Raw genomic sequence first — 21,047 nt, 5'->3', positions numbered from 1 at the left:
ACTATCGCTCGAAGCTGTTGACTCCAGAAGCACTCGCATACACTTCTCGCCTATGGTTTCTTGCTATAGTGAGTCACTTCTCCTTCAAACCAGCTAGCCCAGAGGAAAACTGGAAACAAAGACCTCAAAAACACTTGTTCAAGGATAAGTGAAATTATAAAAGTCATGTTGACCTCTGCTCTCCAGGATCGCAACCTAAATGAATGTATAACAACTAGCTTGAAGGAAATTTGCAGAACCCAACCAAAGCTCTCAAGCTTGTTAAAATAATTAAATAAATAAATAAATGGCATGTGTTATCACTGGGAAATGCTGGCGATCTTCAGCAGCTATTCCGACTGCAAGCGCTAGATACAGGTATATCTAATGCAAGAAGCCAGCAGTGGCCCCAATAACCTAATCTAGTTGTGATGAACCATGTCTTTAGTATCTGCTTATCCTTGCCTGACATTTCTAGCTACATATCCATTCCAAACGATGGCAACTATTTCTCCCACACAGCACAGGTCTTGGGTAATGTCTCTAACATATGGTGCAGTTCCTGTCTTTTCAATCGAGCCTTTTTCCAAACATCTGTCCCACACAAGGGTGAACCAATCAATAAGAGACCGGAGTGTGCAGCTCACACCATCATCTCTCCCCTATGAAACAACCAACCACAACCTGAGCAAACAGCAAATCTCGCTCACCTGGAACTGAAGGTAGTATCATGGGAAAGGAATATAGTTTCCACCTCAGTTTCAACAAAAGGCACAGATTTCCAACAGGTTATCTGCAGCTCAAATAGCATCCACCTTGGAATGCTGAATTTCTAAAGGTAAACTCTAAACTTGGAAATTTATGCCTCTATAATTCATGCCTGTACCACCCCATTACTGGGGAAGGTGAAGAATGCAAGAAGACAGGTTTCCAAAAGAGTTCAGTCACTGTCAGTTGAAGGTTTTGGCTTTCAATTTTAAAATCAAATTCCAATCAAATCTGGAGTTGGTTTTTCAATAGCATTGGAAATTCTGCCTCTTACTCAGATACACAGCAAGAGATGAAATTTTTAACAAGTTCTGATCTAATTAGTTGGACATTGAGTGCTACACTTGGAAACCTGAACAGAATTGCAAGAGGCTGATTGGCAGCCTGATCCAGTGGGAGGAGTACCTGCCCATGGCAGGGGGGTTGGGGCTGGATGATCTTTAAGGTCTCTTCCAACCCAAACTATTCTATGAGTCTATGATTGTGGAAAGACTAAATTGGCAATAAATACTGGCAGTAGAACTATTCAGACAAATGTCTCTGAGAAAGACTTTAAATATTTGGCATGATCCATGAACAATCTAAGGTGAAGAATCTCCCAACAAGACGTGCTTCAGCACAAGAGATGAGCAGAAAGGTATCACCAGACACAACCAGGTTCACACACACCTGCATCCAAGCAATCAGAAAAACACTTCTAGAGAGCGATTCATCCATCTTATGGCAAAGGCTTTGAACAAGTGTGATGAACCACTCTAGGAAGGTCTGTTTCTACCTGATGCTACGCCCAGTGCGCTCCTTAGATGTAGGAAGCTGCACTGAAAGGTGCAGCGTGGCTGGAGGCAGAAGACAGCGAGACCTACAACTCTGGCCCAGCGCTTCCGAACCTAACACTCCTCAAGAGTGAAGGCAGAGATTTTATTTTTTGGTGAACTGAAATTCTTTGCTAATACAATTTTCTTGACACTTGTTTGGAACTAATTTATACTCTAAAATATAAAATTATGAAGATAGTCTATGCAAAAAAAATGAATAATTAATAACAAAACACAAGAATGCTGCTTTTGATTCACAGGAGGCTCCTGGGTATGACAGGAATCTCAGAGCAGGTGGCTCAGTACACTCCTTTCCAAACAATAATGTGTATTTTAGCTGTAGTTATACCATATATGGCATATGGATTTGATCAAGCTTTTCAAAGCTTGACCACAAACAAAATTAGGAGTAATTCTCAAGGTGGCCAAATAGGAGCAACTTCTTTGAACAAAACTCTTCTCTGTGATTGCTTACTTACCAGCTAATGTACTGGTGTGCCTGAAAGCCCGGACCTGGGAATCTGACAAACCAGTCAGAAGAGAGATCACCGTGTCCATCATGTATTCGTCATAAATGATGCTATACTGACACTGTCGAATGAGCACTCCAATGAACTCGCAGAAGTTGGATCGGAACTTCTTCCACTGTGGCCCCGGCATGGTAAGTGGGTAATCACCGCTGTCCTGAAGAACAAGAACATGAAAATATAAAGTATTAAAAGTCTCCCCATTTAATTTATCTTAACGTTGTAGCCATCAAGGTCTAAGTTGCTATGCTAAACACTTTTTCCTTGAAGCCAGTGAAGAAAAACAAATAAAACAAACACATTAGTCTGCAATAAACAAAGACACTTGTTGGTATGAAATCACTTTTACAAAGGCTTCATTACAACAGTTCTACACTTGCAATATTAGCTTGCATAGTCCAAAGCATGCAGCAGGACTCAATTCTTCTCCTGTCCCAGGTAAGGAAGTGGGAGGAAAGGATGAATAAAGAATATTAGAAACTATGTAAGGTCAAAACCTAAAGAAACAGAACTCCCAACAAACTTTGCTTTACTCAAGTTTACAACTGAGATCTTACCAGAAAGTAAATACTTCCCTGTTTTTGATCCTATAAACTGATCCTATAAACTATACCTTCTGAGAGAAGTAATGAACACCTTCACACACCATGTCTTCCAAAGATTATTGCAAGACTGGAGTAGGCATGTAAACACCGACTTTGTATAAGTTCAGTTCCTCTCTGAGCCCAAGTCTGCTCTTATTACTCTCACTTTAGCGATACTGCATTTCAGTGAGGCTGCCCCCAGCTGGGAAGGGCTTTTTTCTCCTTCAGTGAGAAGGACTAAATACAATCTCCCTGGTGAGCTGACCTACAAGCCAGTTCCAGATTATCCAGAACATCACGGCAATAACGCTCCATCCTGCATCTCTTCCCCAAGAGAAGTCAGTAGCACCAAAATTAAATCCATTTGCATATATCTACTCTGCGGTTTTGTGAAGAACAAGTGCTTCTGTTCTCTCGGGACTTGTCTCACTGCCCCAACTGAACCACGTACAGCCAGTGACATACGCACAGAGGAGCTGTAAGCAAGTACCCTTTTGACCTAAGCTTCATAAACTACGTTTCCCTGCAGCAAAACACCCATCTATCAAATCCAACACTCTTCAATCATACTAAAACAATGATCAAAATTGCAAGATGAGCGCTCATGCATTACAAAAACTGCAAAGTACTCAATGACCTCACCACATCACTCACTACAACGCTGAACGACATCATCCTAACGAGCAATATATTCACTTCTACCTTCCAATGTCCAATTTGAGAGAAGCAGGAGCTTTGGTTTAAAAATAACAATTCAGAGGATCGTAAAGCTCCTGATATAAGGGTATCTCTTAGCGTATTTAATTGGTGCTTTGAGTCCTTTGAACTTCTGTGAATCGCACCAAAGCACTACATCGTAGAAACACGAGCTAGGACTGAAATTAAAACATTCAAGCTTTCTCCTCAATGTTTTCCTAACAGTAACTCCATATGCACAGCCTCTTCTCCCTGCTTATATCTTAAGTTCACAAATCATCTCCGGACTAAGTCCCTGCTTCCACTGTGCCCTTCCATACACAATACATGCTCTCTAGAGGTTCGTATAGACAATTTCTCAGCACAGATCCTAAGGATATCTAGTGCTCTGTGTAACTACTCACATTTGTATGATGTATTTTTAACCTACAATCACATATGAGACAGTCCTTTTGAAAAGCATACACAGACTGCTCTGAGATCATCTCAGAGCTGAAATGGGAAGAATAGTTTTACAATAGTCATTTTATGGGATCTTTCATTCTTGAAGACCAACAAAAACATGATACATCGGTGACACTGACATGTGATACTCAATGGTCTCGTCAAGCTGGTTGTGTCAGGTAAGCCAGTCAAAGCAAAATGAGTTTTTCTTCACCTCTAGCACAAGAATTAGGAGGGAATTAATCTATAAAATGCCTGTCCTCATAAGCCAAACACCCAAACAGTGCAGCGGATGGATGTTCATGGAACTCCCTGTCTCTAACTGAACCTGTGGCAGATAGGAACAAAGTGAATGAAACTATTTCCATTGTTTAAGTCCTGCATAAGTGTTCCTCCACTCACGATGAGGAAAACCAATGCTTCAATCTCTGTGATCAGTACAGAAATGGGTCCAGCACCCAGCTGATCACTGCAGCATGGACAGAACAACACAGCGATCTTGGAAATGTAAAGAAAGCAGCAAATCCAAACATCTTCAATGGTGTTTGAGATATCTTCTGGGCAGCATGCTGTGCTAAAGAACAGAAAATGTGAGATTTCACCCTAGTTAATAGTACACTTGTACTTTTTTTTCTATTAGCTCTAGACTTGTAGAAATGATTTATCACGTCACAAATCTGACAACAGGTATTTTACACCACCCCCCCACACAGACCACTGAGCACTAGCTGCTTTGGACCCTAATCTGATACAAAAGACATGGCATTTTAGGTACATTTTGATACAGGAAGGAAAATACATTAACAAGGGGCTGATCTCCATCTGAAAACAGCAACTTAAAGATGACAGCAGAGATAGGTTGGGCTGACAGACTGTCTAAATATTTTGACAGAAGTGTCACCAACTTTCTTTTTCTCCTTCACTCTCAACATAGTCTGACCGGTACCTTCTCCGAGATTGACATGGGAGTCAAGGACATGAGAGAACAGCAGGGCAAGGGGAATACCTTGCTGGCAACAGCCCTAAGCAACTGCTTTGTCTCAGGATGACATGGGCAGATGGACGCTGGGAGTCCTGGGGGACTGGAAGAGGTGCTGCAGGACAAACACCAACAATGATATTGAGAACGAGAACCAAGGGCTGCTTCCAGCTGCACAGAAAACAGTGGTGCTTTACTGAGAAAACGATGACCGCTTGGCCCAGGCACCGCTGCTCGTCTCCTCCAGGCTCCCTTTCTTTCAGGGCTTACCACATACTTGGAACAAATGAAGAAATCCAGTGGCAGTCTGGGCTCAGGGAAGCCGCCCAGTCAAATCTGCACGGAGTCAGATAGCACAGCCAACAGCATGGCTGAAAGGTGGTGAGAAGCAATCTGCCAGCTTCTCTTCTCCAGCAAGGCAAGCAAGGCTGGGAAGGATCAGGCAGATCTGCCGGATTTAGCTTGAGCTGCATTTAGTCAAGGGACTACTGGCAACGGTGTCTGCTGCCAGCAGCTCTCCTGGGTAAAAACGATCCTTGTTCTGAATCTTTAAGTGGAAGACACTGAAGAGAGGGCCAAAGAGTGCACTGATGCTCTGCCAGATGCAACTGCAATTTACGTACTGCTGAAGCCCCAGAAAGGTTTGGTTTGTTCATCTCATCATGTGTTTTACCCTGAACAGTAAGGTAAGCCTCTCTTCTTCCAAAAGCCTGTATTTTGGCAGGGCTTTTTGTGACTATGACACCCTGCACAGAGCAATCTGAAACATTATAACATAACTGGCAGGTCATCCAGCACTTACAAACATTCTATGCTGTGATCATCTGACATTTGAACACTGGGAGAGAACTACACTACATTCGAAATGTTTCCCACTGCTACCAGGGTCTGAGTTTATTCCAGACTACAAAACATTTAGTGGCTTGTGATCCAGGACTAACAATTCCAGGCTTTTATACTAAACCCCACATATTCTTTCACAAAGCCATTCAGTATGAAGGCAGAAGCTAGAAGGGAAACTTTCTCTTAGAATTGTAAAAAAGTGCTGAGAGGTTTTAGGTGATGTAGAAAGAAAGCTTATGTAGCAGGAACTGTAATTCTTTGAGAGATGTTGCTAACACATCCATTCATGCTGTGCATAAGGGAGGTTTTCCTTCTCGTTTGACAAAAAAATGACAAGCTTTGGGAAGTTTTTCTTCTGTCAGCTTGCTCCCTTGGGCAAAATCAATATTCTTTGGCTTCTGGATAGTGCCTCGGCCATTCTGTTTTGTATAGCGAGGCCACACTGAAGACAACATCCAATTCTGTTTTCAATTTACACTAGTAAAAATACACTGGTTTATTAACTTCATTTGGGTGATGTTTTAAAAAGCAAAACTAAGTCAGCCAGAATGCAGCATGAAATGATACAGTCCTTCTGTTCGGCATCGTACACCTGAATTTGATTCACTGTGCCCTGTCCCACCCGCAGACAACAGCCCTGACTGTCAGAACAAGAGAAGCCGCAGGTGAGCACACAGTTAAACACTTTGTGGTTCACGGCCATGAACAAGATGGAAATCTTGCAGATGTAAGTCCTGGAAAAGAGCTTGTTTAGAGTTTTCCTGCTTAACTTTCTGAATCACGGCCTCGGCATTCCATTTAGAAAGGGTCAGAAAAGACACTGCTGTCGTACCTATTCATGTTTTAGCATGTTTTCCTCACTCTACAAAATAAACACTCAGAATATTTAAGATTTTAATATGCGAAAGATCAAAGACATTACAGTTTGAAAATCTCAAAAGCTAAAAACCATTCACCATTAGAACATTCTTATTTTGACAGAAATCTGACTTGTAACACGCTTGCTTCAAACAAAACCCTTAGATCTTTTGAAAGAGTAATTCTTTCTGTAACATTGTTCCAAAACAGTAATTTTCATGTCAAGTTTAAAACCACTTGGTTTAAATTGCCCTTTCAAATGCACAAAACATCAGCTTGCCCAGAGAAACCAGAGCAGAATGCTGCAAAAACCTGCAGTCCTTTCTCCAGAAACGGGAGCTCTTCGTACAAGGGCAGTTCTGAGATGTGAACGCCAGAATCTAGAATATCACTGCCAACTCCAATGGGACGAGGAAACCTCCTGTGGTTCTGCCTCCTCTCATTAACCTCTCTGACAGTCAGGATGCGGCCAGAGGTGGATATCCCTAAAGCCACCCAAAGAAATAAGAGGGTCTGCCCAGCCCAGAGCCAACATGGATCCAAGGTAGTTCTTGCAGAGTGAGATGTGGCTGCGCTCTCTGACACTACGAGAGGTGAGCTTGCTCCAGGCTCTTGTGTCACAGCACACTTACGCCCCTCAACTGGGGGGCAGCCTTTCACTACCAGTATTTTGGCATTTTCGGTCTGTTATTATTCTTCCCTAAAGCTTAAGCTGGCCTGTTGTTCCTGATCCAAGACTTTTAATCGCTGCTTTGCTTCTCAAGGCTGTTTCTCATCCTGAGCCGTTGCTCATCCACAGGTTTCTTGCCCATCGTGGTTTTATTTTAAAACAAAAGTATATGGCAGTATATTTCATAAAAGCTTAAAGAACTATTTGCATACTATACCTCATCGAATTCTTCTGTCATTTTCCTTATGATTTCTGCATTCTGCATGTTCCTGAACATTTCAATTCTTACCGTACCTGTAATACAATGAAGGAACAAAAGAAATTAACACAACCCATTTTTTGGTACATCAAAATACTAACATTTTCTTACAGCTCGATAATACACATGAAAGAGTCCACAGCGCAATAACAGGAACACATTGAACAAGACCATCTCTTGAAGAAGCAGGTAGAAGAAAACAACTGTCCCGTAAAGCACTATCGGAGTCTGAGTTAGTAACGTTGCCCACCTTTCACTTTTTGCAACTCAGCAAACACGAGATAGAAGCGACGGCAATGCAGGATTCGCGCCACATCTGCAGTTGTCAAGTGCTTTTAAATTTTCACGCACAATAAAATGAACTCCACTTCCTATGCCGAGTCACCTGGATTACAGACGGACCAGGATCCCTATGCAGAAGCACAGGACTGGTTTTCAGACTGTGCGGCTCAGGACTGGCACAGCTTCCTGACCCGGCCACAGCGCTGTGGGACGGAGCTGCAGCACCACCAGGTTAAAGCTAGTGCAATCGCATCGTATGGTGCTCCTGCCAGCCAGTCTTTCCAACTCAAAGGCTCGGAAGGGCTCGGTCAGGATGGGAGCCAGCTCAGGACCAAAAGCAGCAATTACATGTTATCCTTTCACTTGGATTACACCATTCCCTTCTGTTATCCGAACAGCAAAGTTAATAGGATTAACTTTTTCTTGTAAATTGAACAAAGCTACCCAAACCTGAAAATCTAAAACACGATAGAAATAAATTAAAATTCTTGTGACTCAATCCTAAATTCAGTCAGTATTAAATAATAAAATAATTTTACACATTATTGTCTTTGTAGCTAGATGTTGTCTGAGTATCCAACCACAACACAAGTCAACAGAGAACACTGGTTTGGTACCGCACAATCTTCTTGTTGCCACTTCATGACCCTCTTTTGGTAATGGAGGACATGCAGAAAAATCTACCAAACTGCAGAGCTATAAAATCCATCCCAACGTCATTAACATTACAACGAGTGCATCTCCATGCTTCTGCAAAGAGTTCAATTGGATTAATGATCCACCGCACGGCTCCAAAAATTCAAACCATAATAGAAGCAGCTTAACAGCTAATAGCATTAGTCCCTGAACAGAGGATAAATAATGATAATTTAGGTATACTAAATATTATGAGAACGTATTAATTCTGATACTTGACGCTTTGAAAAACAAGCATCAGACAGACACATCTGAAAATACACAGTCAGAGCACACTGATCCTCTGTGTCTTAGCAGGGGCACTGTTTTACAATGCAATTTAAACACTGATTTCTTGAGTTCGTTTTGCTTCTTCATGAAATAATCTTTGTCATCTATTTCACACAGGGTAACATCGTCAACCGCAGTTCTAACAATGGTGACTGAAGTTTGTGCAAGGCAGTTTCCAGATTATTAATAAAACAGTTAGCAATGCAACATATTAATATAAACGAGAAATCCAGGACAATATTACCACGCACCAGTTGGAGGGTGGACAGGAGCTGAGCACCGCCCAGGAAGTCCCAGTAAGCATTAAGAGGGGCAAAGATGGGCAGCACTTACCAACTCGCTGTCACGTCTCCTTTCCTCCACTGGTTATGACACAGTTTAGTGGAGTCAGGTCAAGCTAAACGAACATTTCTATTTGTCTGGCAGTCAGTAACAGCTTTGGACCAACTGCTTTTCCTACTACTGCCTTTCCCCCACCTGACCAGAACACAACCCTCCCTGTTTATCTGGGAAGCTGAGCTAACCCTCTGTAGATACGCTGTGAAGACTGCTCACAACATAGTGTCATCACAGCATTTCAGCACTTACAACAGTCAATACTTCTCAAATTTGTAGTTTTTATATTAGTGAAAAGCTGAACTTTCTCATTTGAAACGGAATTCTTAAAATATAACAGATTTTCTATAAAATGTCTTTTTCTATGTCTTACAACTGAAGGCGCAGAGGGCATTCCTACTGTCTCTGCCTCACCCATATCGCTACCAGTCGCCTGTCCTTTTCTAAACTGAGTTTTACCTCTATCATCAAGTTCTTGCTCTGGATTTAGTGAAGAGGATTTAATTGTCCTGGTCCATTAACAAACAAATAAGCCTATTCCTCTACAGTACTAAGTGCTCAGTTCAAACTTATCCACATCCATTGTGCTTTTACAAGTCTTCTTGCTGACATGTGAGTATATTTTCTTACAAACAAAGTTCCAGTTTAAGTTTCAGTTAAAAACAGGTACCAATTTATCCAGCCTTCCCTGGAGGTGTTTAAGGAACGGGTGGATGAAGTGCTGAGGGACATGGTTTAGGGAGTGTTAGGAATGGTTGGACTCGATGATCCAATGGGTCCTTTCCAACCTTGTGATTCTGTGATTCTGTGATTCTGTGATACTGTTTTAATCTCTGGTACTTTTATTCACAGAAGCTACACAGCCAATTTTACCTCTTCTCTTTCGGACCACCTGCCCAAACTGAGTAAGTTGTAAGAAAAGTGGTGGAAAAACTGCAGCTCAAGACTAAAGTCACAAAATCATAGAATCACAGAATAGTTTTAGTTAGAAATGACCTCAAAACCAATCCAGTTCCACCCCCTGCCGTGGGCAGGGATACCTCCCACTGGATCAGGGGCTCAAAGTCCCATCCAACCTGGCCTTGAACACCTCCATGGTTGGGGCAGCCACAGCTTCCCTGAGCAACCTGGGCCAGGGCATCACCACTCTCACGGGAAAACATTTCTTCCTAAGATCTCATCTCAATCTCCCCTCTTTCAGCTGAAAACCATTCCCCCTCACCCTATCCCTGCACTCCCTGATCAAGAGCCCCTCCCCAGCTTTCCTGCACCCCCTTTAAGTCCTGGAAGCTGCTCTAAGGTCTTCCTGCAGCCTTCTCTTCTCCAGGCTGAACAACCCCAACTCTCAGCCTGCCCTCATATGGGAGGTGCTCCAGCCCTTGGATCATCTCCGTGGCCTCCTCTGGACTCGTTCTAACAGATCCATGTCCTCCCTGTGCTGAGGACTCCAGCACTGAATACAGGGCTCCAGGTGAGGTCTCATGAAATATTTAATGGATATAAAGTAAGCCCAAAGTCTTCTGCCAAAGCAGGATTAATTGTGGCACCTGAAATTCCTGGTGGCTAATGAGTATCTCTCAACCACACAAACTGGAAAATCCGTAACCAGAAGAAAGACTTGTTATGGCATCAAGATGAAGACAGGAGAAGATTTGCACTGGCGAGTATCACAAGAAAAAGGCACTGTACTCTTGCACTAGCTGCAAGTCCATAGTTTGGATCAGAGTGCTGGAAGTGATCTGGACTGTTAAAACTGTCAAGAGAGGGCACATTTAGTGAAGATCTTGCAGAGATAGATGAGAACAGAATGGCTGGATGGGCGATATTTCTTTCCCTTGATATCATTCAATGTACGTTTCCTCTACCGTTCTCCCCACTTACCACTTGGATCACACAAATTAATCCACTTCTACAACGTCCATAAGCGCAGTTTTTAATTGTTTCAGAAGTGTCAGCAACAAATCTCCACATGAAAGATGATAAACAAAGACTGAAGTCAAACCATAAAGAGGACATGGCTTCTGACTGCTCAGCTTGGGTGATGGTACCCCTCTGTAACCCTTCCTTTACTGCTCCCAGGAGAGAACTGCCTGAAACCAACCACAAATTATTCACCCCAGGAAAAAAAAGGCTTTTTCCTGTAGCTTGCTCTCACACAGAAACATTAATGTAGATCTTACCTCACCAGAATCAATAGGCGTTAATCATTAATCTAAATTGAACGAGTATTGGGACAGCTGAAGTGCATCCAAATAGATGTTGAGACTTCTAAATCCCATCACGGCCCCTAAATTTCTATTGATTTCTGTGCTTGAAAACTGAAACACTTTACTGGAACCAAAAGTCAGGATTCTAGAAAGAAGTTAGCCTAAAGACTAAATTGAATTTCAGCTTGCGTGGCACACACAGGAACAGAAGACCCTTTTCTTGACTTATTTCCCAGGTCTTCCTGCTGCATGAACTCTACATTGCCCAATGTCTGCTGCCAGTGAAGCACTATTCGAAACCCAGCATATTCCTACAGACACGGCCCTCATTCATCCTTACAGCTCCAGACGGTGAACTCGGACTGAATGAATCAGCAAGAATTCCAATCGTAAAAAACCCCACACAGTCTCATTCAATTAAAACCTCATCAAATCAAGAATCACAGGTGATTGTTCAAAAGAATTCTAATGGTTCATCTAAGCCCACCCTCCTACAAAACCAACCCCAAAGATCTGTCAGTTCCCAAAATCGGTGCCAACGCATTCTCTGAAATCTCCCTGCGATGTTATCACCCACCTGACGCCCGGTACACCCAGCAGTGTGTTCTCTTGCTGCAGTCCAATTCTTTAATTGCCCTTCTGCTTATTAATTTGCATACCAGAACATAAGTTTGTTACTCTTAATTTTGTTTTACTTATTTTATGCATTCCTCTGATTTTGTCCAACCTGCTCCTGCAATTCTTGAATATGTATTTTTAATTCTTTGATTCTGCACACTGCATTTTGATTTTCAAACCATTGCATAGCACAACTCAAACAAGTTGTTCTCTGGCTATAATTCCTATTCCTCCTTTCCTTTAGGTTATCTTGCACTTGAGTCTTGAATATAATTTTTTGGGACAGGAAGCTCATTTCCCCCCCGCCCCAGTCTGCTTCCCCTGGAGATGGACAAGAGGAAACGGCCTCAAGTTGCACTAGGGGAGATTCAGATTGGACATTAGGAAAAAATTCTTTACTGAAAGAATAGTGAAGCACTGGCACGGGCTGCCCAGGGCAGTGGTGGAGTCCTCATCCCTTGAGGGGTTCAAAAAACATGTCGGGGTGGCACTTCAGGAGAAGGTTTAGCAGGCACAGTGATGTTGGGCTGATGGTTGGACTGGATGAGCTTAGAGGTCTTTTCCAACCCTAATGTTTCTGTGATCTGTTTTTTAGTATAGTCTCTTTTGAAGACCATTATCATTGCTTTGTCCTTCACTTTGCTCTCACAGAACTAGGAATATTATTATTCTAATGACTGAACTCATTTAAGTTGCCACCTCAGTACTGAGAATTAGCTCTAGAAGAAAGTGCTTTCCATTTGTGTTCTCTTGTCTTCTGCATAAAAGAAGCGTCATCACCACACTAAGTACTCACTGGACAATCCTTAACTTGCTACATTCTACTCCTTGGTGACACCTTGCCAGCTTAAGACTCTTCATCTCACAACCTAACGTACATCATACCACTGTATACGCTGATTAAAAAACAGCAACAAAGCTTTTGTATCCGGCCTTCCTGCTTTGACGGTTCATAGTAGACGCCCACATGCCTCCAGCAGATGCCTATCCCTGGCTTTTCTCCCCTTCTATCACTGTGCAGACATTTTCAAGAAAGCTATTCTAGATTTCAGAACAAATATTAACTATAAACATTAAACAGGACAAGGATTTAGTGCCAACCTCCTTTTCCTGAATTTTCAGGTCTTGATATTGCTACAAATCCTTCCAAACAAATAAAGATCAGAAAAGTCATTACAGAGAACTATGTTAGCCCCGCTGTGAGCCTTAAGCAGTATGAGAAACACAGGAACAGAACGGAATTTCACAAGATAGCAGTGAAAATGACAAATAAAGTAATTTGTTCCTTGTCATTGTGCACTGGGTAGAGACGTATTTCTCTACCGCAACGTGGCATTAAATCTGCAACGAAAACTAGATTCTGGAATGGAGGAAATGTTGGTCACTGCAGTCCTTTCACCACTCGTATGGCCCTGGTGTGCTCTCTCCTCCCAATGCCTGACTGCCACCTACAGTCCCAGCTCTGTGCTCATTGTGCGTCCAGCGATGGCACGTACACACCACACACCCGGTGATCCACTGGGGCAGAGAGAGGCACATTTACAGGGACCACTGCTAAAGCATTTAGAATTTTACCTCCTCCATAGCAGGCACAGAAATCCATTACTGTTCTGGCCTGCATAAACAACACAGAAGCAAAAACCCACTTTTTTCTTATCATCATTTGAATAATTAGCTGAACTGTTTCTGCTGGCCTTTCGTAACCGAATTCAGGCTCAGGAAAAATGTCTTGCTCAGTGTGGAAACATCAATATAATCTCTTAAAGTTTACTAAAATGGGATTTACTTAAACCCATCGTTGCTGTTAATGGTGCAAATAACTCAGAGGAGTATCAGTAATGGTTGTCAAACATCTCAACTATGCTCAGAGGAATTATTCCTTGTTTTGACTGTCACAGGGCTCACTGCACAAACCAGTGGAATTCTAGGATTTGCTATTTCTGATACCCAAATTCAAGGGTAAATGTTTCAAGTTTTAGAGTGAGCAATTCTATGTTCAGTCTGGAGAAGAGGAGGCTCAGGGGAGAACTCATCGCTCTCTGTAATTCCGGAAAAGGAGGTTTTAGCAAGGTGAGTGCTGGGCTCTTCTCCCAAATTACAAGGGACAGGATGAGAGGAAATGTCCTCAAGTTGTGCCAGAGGATATTTAGATTGGATATCAGGAAAAAATTCTTTACTGAAAGAAAGGTGAAGCACTGGCAGAGGCTGCCCAGGGCAGTGGTGGTCTCCATGCCTGGAGAGGTTTATAAAGTGTGGCCATGGCACTTCAGGACATGGTTTCGTTGGCACAGTGGTGTTGGGCTGACAGTTGGACTGGATGAACTTAGAGGTCTTTTCCAACCTTAATGATACTATGATTCTATGAATGATTCCACCAAATAGATCTTTCCATGCTTTGATAGCCTGAAGCAGATATTCTCACAAGGCACCCGGGTACCTTCTGACTTGAACAGTACATGACACAAACATGGAGGAGCCTTTGCTGCCCCGAAGGCATTGCTTGGTTCCCGGTAATGTCTTAAGGCTTTAGCACCTGGAAGCTGGAAGTGCCAACAACCACAGCCACTCAGCCTGCCCTGCACTGCCCTCAGGCTACTTGGGCTGCGCGAGAAGCCCGTGATCAAGGAGGACAGGTAGGCTCGAGGAGAGATGGAAAACATTGACTCCAAGGTATTCTTGGGTTCATGCTCCTCCGAAACTTTCTCTGCTGCACTTTTCTGAAATTGCACTGCTCACTGCTGCGGCTGCCTGCAAATGTGCTGTAAGGAAACATTTAAAAAAACCAGTTCTCACAGATCTGATGAAACAAAAACCAGCATATGGACTTTTGTACCCGGTAACCAGCACTAGGTGTTAGGAAGAGTGCAAGTCCAAGTCATCGTTAGACGAATCTTGCATTTGGCAGTAATTTAGGGTTTCCCTGCACCACAGGTTGTTAAGCCATACTGCGACTACTGGGTTTAACAGCTGCTAGTGGATCGATCATCTCTTAATTCACTTGTACGCTTTATCTCCACAGAACTGTGCAGTAATGAGATCTGCAGCTGAGCTCCATATTCCCGAAGAAGGTAGCTCATTCTATATTTAAAGCTGCTGCCTGACTGTTTTATTTACTAGGCCTTTTTTTTTTTTTGCAGAGTGAATAATTAATGTTCTTCTATTTACCATTCTTTTCCCCATTGCTTATGTTTTCCCCTCCAATTCTGGATACCTCTTTGGCAGCAGGATGCTCAGAACTACATTCAATGCTCAAGACCATTGTCACCGTCCCTCAGGGTATTTAAAAGACGGGCAGATGAGGTGCTCAGAGATATAGTTTAGTAGTGCATAGGTATGGTTGGACTTGATCTCAAAAATCTTTTACCACCAAATAACTCTATAACACAGCTGTAATACAACTTCGAGAGACAGATTTTTTTTTTCTTTCTAATAGGCACACACATAAATTTATCCTTTATTTCTCATTCTTAACTTTGTACCTCCGAGCACTGCCAAACAAAGCGGTTATCTTCAAATTATTCCCAATGTCAGGAGGCTCCAAGAGGAAATGTTAGTACCTACAGCCTGTCACCATCCTTCTGGAACCCGACTCTGGCCGTGTGTTGGCAGAGGTTACTCAAACTCAGCAATATAAATATAGGCAGTTTGCAAGCGCAGCTGCAAGTTAAGTATAAGATACAACAACGTAAATATTAGAAATAAGTCCATTTAGGTGTATGTACCCTTTCCGAGTGCTTTATCGAAGCCTAAAGACATCCAGACTCACCCATTACCTGCGCTGTTAAGATACAAAACAAGCACAAGAGAGGCTGAGAGTGGGTCTGAGCCCCTCCCTTCTCTCGGGTGGGTATCTTCTCTGTGTGTTTAAAACCTGATGGGAGGTTGTGAAGACAATGGAGCCTGCTGCTTCTCAGTAGTGCCCAGTGACAAAAGAGGAGCCAGATAATCCAAGCAAAGAATTGTAGAATCACTGAATGGTTTCGGTCAGAAGGGATCTTAAAGCCCATCCAGTTCCAACCCCCCTGCCATTGGCAGGGATGCCTTCCACTACATCAGGTTGCTCCAAGCCCCATCCAACCTGGCCTTGAACACCTCCAGGGATGGGGCAGCCACCACTTCCCTGGGCAATCTGGGCCAGTGCCTCACCACCCTCACAGGAAAACATTTCTCCCTAAGACCTCATCTCAATCTCCCCTCCTTCAGCTGAAAACTGTTCTGCGTCGCCCCATCCCTGACCAAGAACCCCTCCCCAGCCTGCCTGTAGGCCCTGAGCCTTTATGCCTCCAGTACTTGATGACCCCATGGCAGAAACATCTTCCCTTATGTCAAACTGGAATTTCCCAAGTTTCAACTTTTATCTGTTACCTGTCAGTCTGTGCCCATGGATTTGCATGAAGATTCTGACTTCACCTTCTCTTGTCTCTTCTTATTTGAAGAAAGCACTAAGGTCTCCCTTTGGCCTTCTCTTCTTGAGACTGAGCAATTCTGTTCTCTCAGCTTCTCACTCAGAAGAGCAAGGGCTCCACTGAAGGCCTTCCAGGAATCCAAACAGACTCTGTTACCCATGTCACACTCATTCACATTTCCTGCTTCAGAGAACTTCAAGCTCTTTTCCACAGAAACCTTCCACCAAGGACAGTCACATCAGTGTCCATCCAAGGACAGTTACCTCCAAAGTCCATCCTTCCTTCTGCTTTCTATGAAGGTGCTTGTCCCACCAACAGGTTCCCACTGACAAGCCAGCTCAACAATGACCCATGGACATATCATCAACCTTCAACAGCCCTTCACATGCATCTTTGCCAAAGGATGTTTTCTTTACCAGATAAATGGATTTCTTGTTAGTCCATCCCTACATTTCTCCTCATATCTACAACAGAACTCCGTGAACAATGGTACCTCTGCTTACCAGGAAGACAGGAAGCAAAAGATAATCATAGGAGGATTATATATCCAGGGTCCCTCCCCTTTCCTTCAGTTTTTCTGCTTCCTCTGAGGGTCTATCGATCCTTTCCTCAGTCCCCTGTTACTCTTATTTCTAGTCCTCAGTAGTTTGCAGAAGTGGCAAAGAAGAAAAGCTGAAAGAGAAACTCTAAAAAGCCACAATTATTTAGAGACTTTCAACTGATGTGACAGGCTGAAAACTCCACAAACAACAGTCTCATATGAGAGAAAACAAAGCAAAAAGGAAGAAAAAGAGAGGAAGAGAATCCTTTACAGCATCCTTCTTCACTCAAAGCCAGCAGCCAGGCCTTGAGGCAGGCTGTGCCACGCCTGGGTGTTGCCAAAGTTCTGACAGAACTCAAGGGGGCAAAACAACGAGTGTCATGCAGCTGCTGCAGACCCATCACACTCTGCTGCTCATTCACCTGCCTCCTGTTCCCCAAGACAACTGACCTTGCATTCTGATCTAAGGGAACCTGCTGTTAACTGCATGAGATCCTTTCCAACACAGCTCTGAGGAAATATCCCCGGTACAGGTCTTCTACAGTTTTATGTCACATGTTTGTGCCTCCAATCTGTGGAAGGAAAGGATAAGGCACAAAAGGAGTGTCTGAATTTGCAGCCAAATCTTATCAGCAACAGCACAACCAAACAGACCAAAACAGCTCCAGGTTTCCCAGAGCCAATCCTTAAAATCATAGAACGGTTTGGGTTGGAGGGAACCATGAAGGTCATCCAGTCCAAACACCCTGCCATGGGCAGGGACATCTTCAACTAGGTCAGGCTGCTCAGATCCCCATCCAACCTGACCTTGAACGTCTGCAGGGATGGGGCAGACACCACCACTCTGGGCAATCTAGGCCAGTGTTTCACCACCTTCAGTGTGAAAAATTCCTTCCTGACATCTAGTCTAAACCTTTCCCCTTCTGATTTAAAACCATCCCCCTTTGTGCATTTGCTACAGGCCCTGCTAAAAAGTTTTTCCCTGTCTTTCTTATGAGTTCCCCTCTAAGTACTGAAAGGCTGCAATAAGGTCTCTGAGAATACATTCTGAACTATTTCTTTAAACCAAATCTGATCAGTCTCTGCTCCAATATGTTCCAATAAATGTTACGAAAGCAGGTAGCTGAGTAGAGACCAAAGAGGCCATTCAGGTCCAGCATGAGGCACGACCACGTCTCTGTTCATCTCTCTCAGCCTCCAGCTCAGGTTGGAGAAAGACAAGGACACTCACATCACCAATGCTGCTTCAAGAAAGCTTCAACTGGTGCACAATAATCTCCTCCCTAGCAATGTTTGTCTACACAGCTTATTTAGCTTCCAAAAAGTTATACGCTTCTTCTAAATCTTTTTTAAAGGTAGATGGCATTCAGAACATCATCTCTCATGAAGAGCATGAGACACTTCATGAGTTATATTCAACAGCTTTCATATAATTCAGTGCAGTTCATCAACACTAGAAACCACTCTTCATCAGTTTCGCTTCTCATAAAATCACTTATTTTGAGTATTTTAAAGACTAAAGCATTTACTGACCAGGATCTGTGAAAAGACAGTGCAAAACTTAGCTGAGTGGCCACAAAGCAATGCCTCAAACCCTTCTCTCTCCTCTTCTGAAAGTATGCAAGATGAGCGAAGTTCTACTTTTTCACATCACAATTTTTCCTGCTTCGCTAGGAAAACAAAATTCGGTTGTCTCTTCTTTCTTAGCTCCTTCCAACACCTTTTTTAACTTTCTGACTATCTGAACATATGCATGGAGGTTTTTGTCTCTCTAAGGAAAGACAAAGAATCTGAGAAATCACACTCAAAAATCCCGTAATTGTTGTGCTTCAAAACTAGAGTAGAAATGAAGAAGGGTCAAGCTTAATATGCTCTGTGCGACCTTGATTCAATCTGTGTGTGTAGAGTCTGATGAGTCACCAGCTTGCACGGCTGTCTGTGGCTCCATCTTCATCAGCCACAGAAAAGAGAACTGTCTAGGAAGTGACTAGGAGTTGTGCAGGTGAAATTACTGTGTATCACAGAACCATCAAATAGTTTGGGTTGGAAGGGACCTTAAAGATCATCCCGTTCCACCCTCCCACTGGCTCAGGCTGCCCAAGGCCCATCCAACCTGGCCCTGAACACCTCCAGGGATGGGGCAGCCACAGCTTCCCTGGGCAACCTGGGCCAGGGCCTCACCACTCTCATCGTGAAGAAATTCCTCCTTATGTCCGGTCTAAGTCTGCCCCTCTCCAGTTTATACCCATTGCCCCGAGTCCCATCACCACAAGCCTTTGTGAACAGCCCCTCTCCAGCTTTCTTGTAGCCCCTTCAGGTACTGGAAGGTCGCACTAAGGTCTCCTCGGAGCTTTCTTTTCTCCAGGCTGAACAACCCCAATTCCCTCAGCCTGTCCTCGTATGGGAGGTGCTCCAGCTCTCTGATCATCTTTGTAGCCTCCTCTGGACCCGTTCCAACAGCTCCATCTCCTTCTTATGTTGAGGATTCCAGAACCGGACACAATACTCCAGATGAGGTCTCACAAGAGAGGAACAGAGGGGCAGAATCGACGTGCTGGCCACGCTGCTTTTGATGCCTGTATCGGATGTACGCAACTCCTGCTACAGCCACTGAACTAGGTAGGGAAGAACAGGAAGAACACGGGTGGGCTTGCAAGAGGAATTGATTAGGATGCTTCAGACGGCCGTTAAGAGTTCCTGAAAGAGTCTAGACAATTTAAGCTATTCTACCCATAATGGTACATTCTCCTCTTCCCAGGCATCTCCCATGCAGTCTGATGGAGGAATTTACAGAAGCGCAGCACACAAGCAGTTGTAACTGTGTGTACACGGACTGCAACAACTTCCCTTCGGGATGTAAAAAGCCCTGAACTTAGGAAGAACGGGAAAAGTTTGAATTAGCCCTTCCTTACCAGAGAGGGCTTAGGCTAAAGTCTTGCTTTTTCCTTATTGCAAATACATATACAAAAGTAAGTTGCCATTCCCTGAACTTCAAGAAATCTTCTAGATATTGCAAGCTGAGTCAGTGAACAATTGGAAGAGGGGGAGGAGGAAATCAATAACAGCTAGGGTTTAACCATGTGATGCGTTATCTGAGAAAGCCTCCCCTCAGGGAGTGGCAAAGATCCCGTTCTACTGCCTCAATACCCTCTTCTATCCCTGACTCTGCGCCTGGAATAGCCCATTACTGAGCAGACAGGATCTTTATGGTTGGACTTGATGATCTTGGAGGTCGTTTCCAACCTTACGGATTTTAAGATTCCAAGGGATTTACAAAAGAGAATTGATTGAAACCCTATAGAAAAAAGCCTTGATTGAAACTTAGCTGCTATGGAAAAATAAAAAGTAGCGTTGTGTTAAAAGCAAAGTCAAAACAACACAATAAATAGTTGCCCAAGACATTTTGGCATGGGTAGGAGACCAAGAGAACACACACTAGAACCAAAACCAGTAACAGTATAGATTTGCTTGTAAAAAACATGATGCAAGAGGGAACTTGTCACCTCAGAATGTGGCAAAGGCAAACTGCCAGGAGGTCTCCTGGGAAGGCTGGAGGAAAAGTAACACTACGGCAGCTCTGACATCAGCTCAAGCTGCAGGAACTGCATTTGGAGAGGCAAAATGAAGCAAGTGAATACACACGGATCACAGCAAGTGTTGACAAGACAAATAGAAGTGGGAAAGTGGAGAAAGGAGCAGAAAGTGGAGAAAACTCAGCACAAATTGGTTCTCAAGAGTGGATGTCTAGGATTCACTAAGGAGACTAATGTAGAAAAAGATGCACCTATGTAATAAGAGTAGAAAACCAAAACTTTACCTAAGTGATAAAGCAGCGAGTACAGAAAAAGAGTACTGAAAGACAAATAGTGATAAATAGAGGATGAAATACAAGAGGAAATGAAGAGCTTGAGTACATTCATTAAAACAAAGAGAGTGGACTCCAGGGGAAAAATTAACCAAGTACCACTATGGAAAAGGGAAAGAAGAAAAACACAGAGGAACACTGCTAGTAAGGCAGGTTTAATCTGGAGATGGCTTAAACATTTATTTATAATCTCCTCGCAGATTGGTTTGGATTCTCTATTACAAATTTGAATATCAGAGCTAGTTAAATGCTGTGCTTTGCTCAAATTAAGAATGGCCTGTAGATACATCAAGGATTGCTATGCCACTGCTACTATTCTTTGTAGATAACCAAGCGCAAAACACTACTCCCTCAGCCACAGAATAACGCAGCCACCTCACTCCGCTGGCTGTGTCTCACAGCTT

At 43.3% G+C, this 21,047-nt stretch overlaps 1 protein-coding gene across 4 annotated transcripts in view; it reads right to left on the bottom strand.

Moving 5' to 3' along the window:
- Positions 1-21,047, bottom strand: part of STAG1 (stromal antigen 1) — a 194,615-nt gene that overhangs the window by 82,797 nt on the left and 90,771 nt on the right. For all 4 annotated transcript variants that reach the window (XM_054074814.1, XM_054074812.1, XM_054074813.1 and 1 more), the window contains 2 exons: positions 7,381-7,457; positions 2,042-2,246 (listed from right to left, as the gene is read on the bottom strand). In XM_054074814.1, coding sequence (XP_053930789.1) covers positions 2,042-2,246; positions 7,381-7,457 — 282 coding nt within the window. The remainder of the gene's footprint in view (positions 1-2,041; positions 2,247-7,380; positions 7,458-21,047) is intronic.

The sequence above is a fragment of the Cuculus canorus genome, chromosome 9 (genome assembly GCF_017976375.1).
Source record: "Cuculus canorus isolate bCucCan1 chromosome 9, bCucCan1.pri, whole genome shotgun sequence".
Taxonomy (NCBI): Eukaryota; Metazoa; Chordata; class Aves; order Cuculiformes; family Cuculidae; genus Cuculus; species Cuculus canorus.
This window is presented reverse-complemented; position numbering and strand designations above follow the sequence as displayed.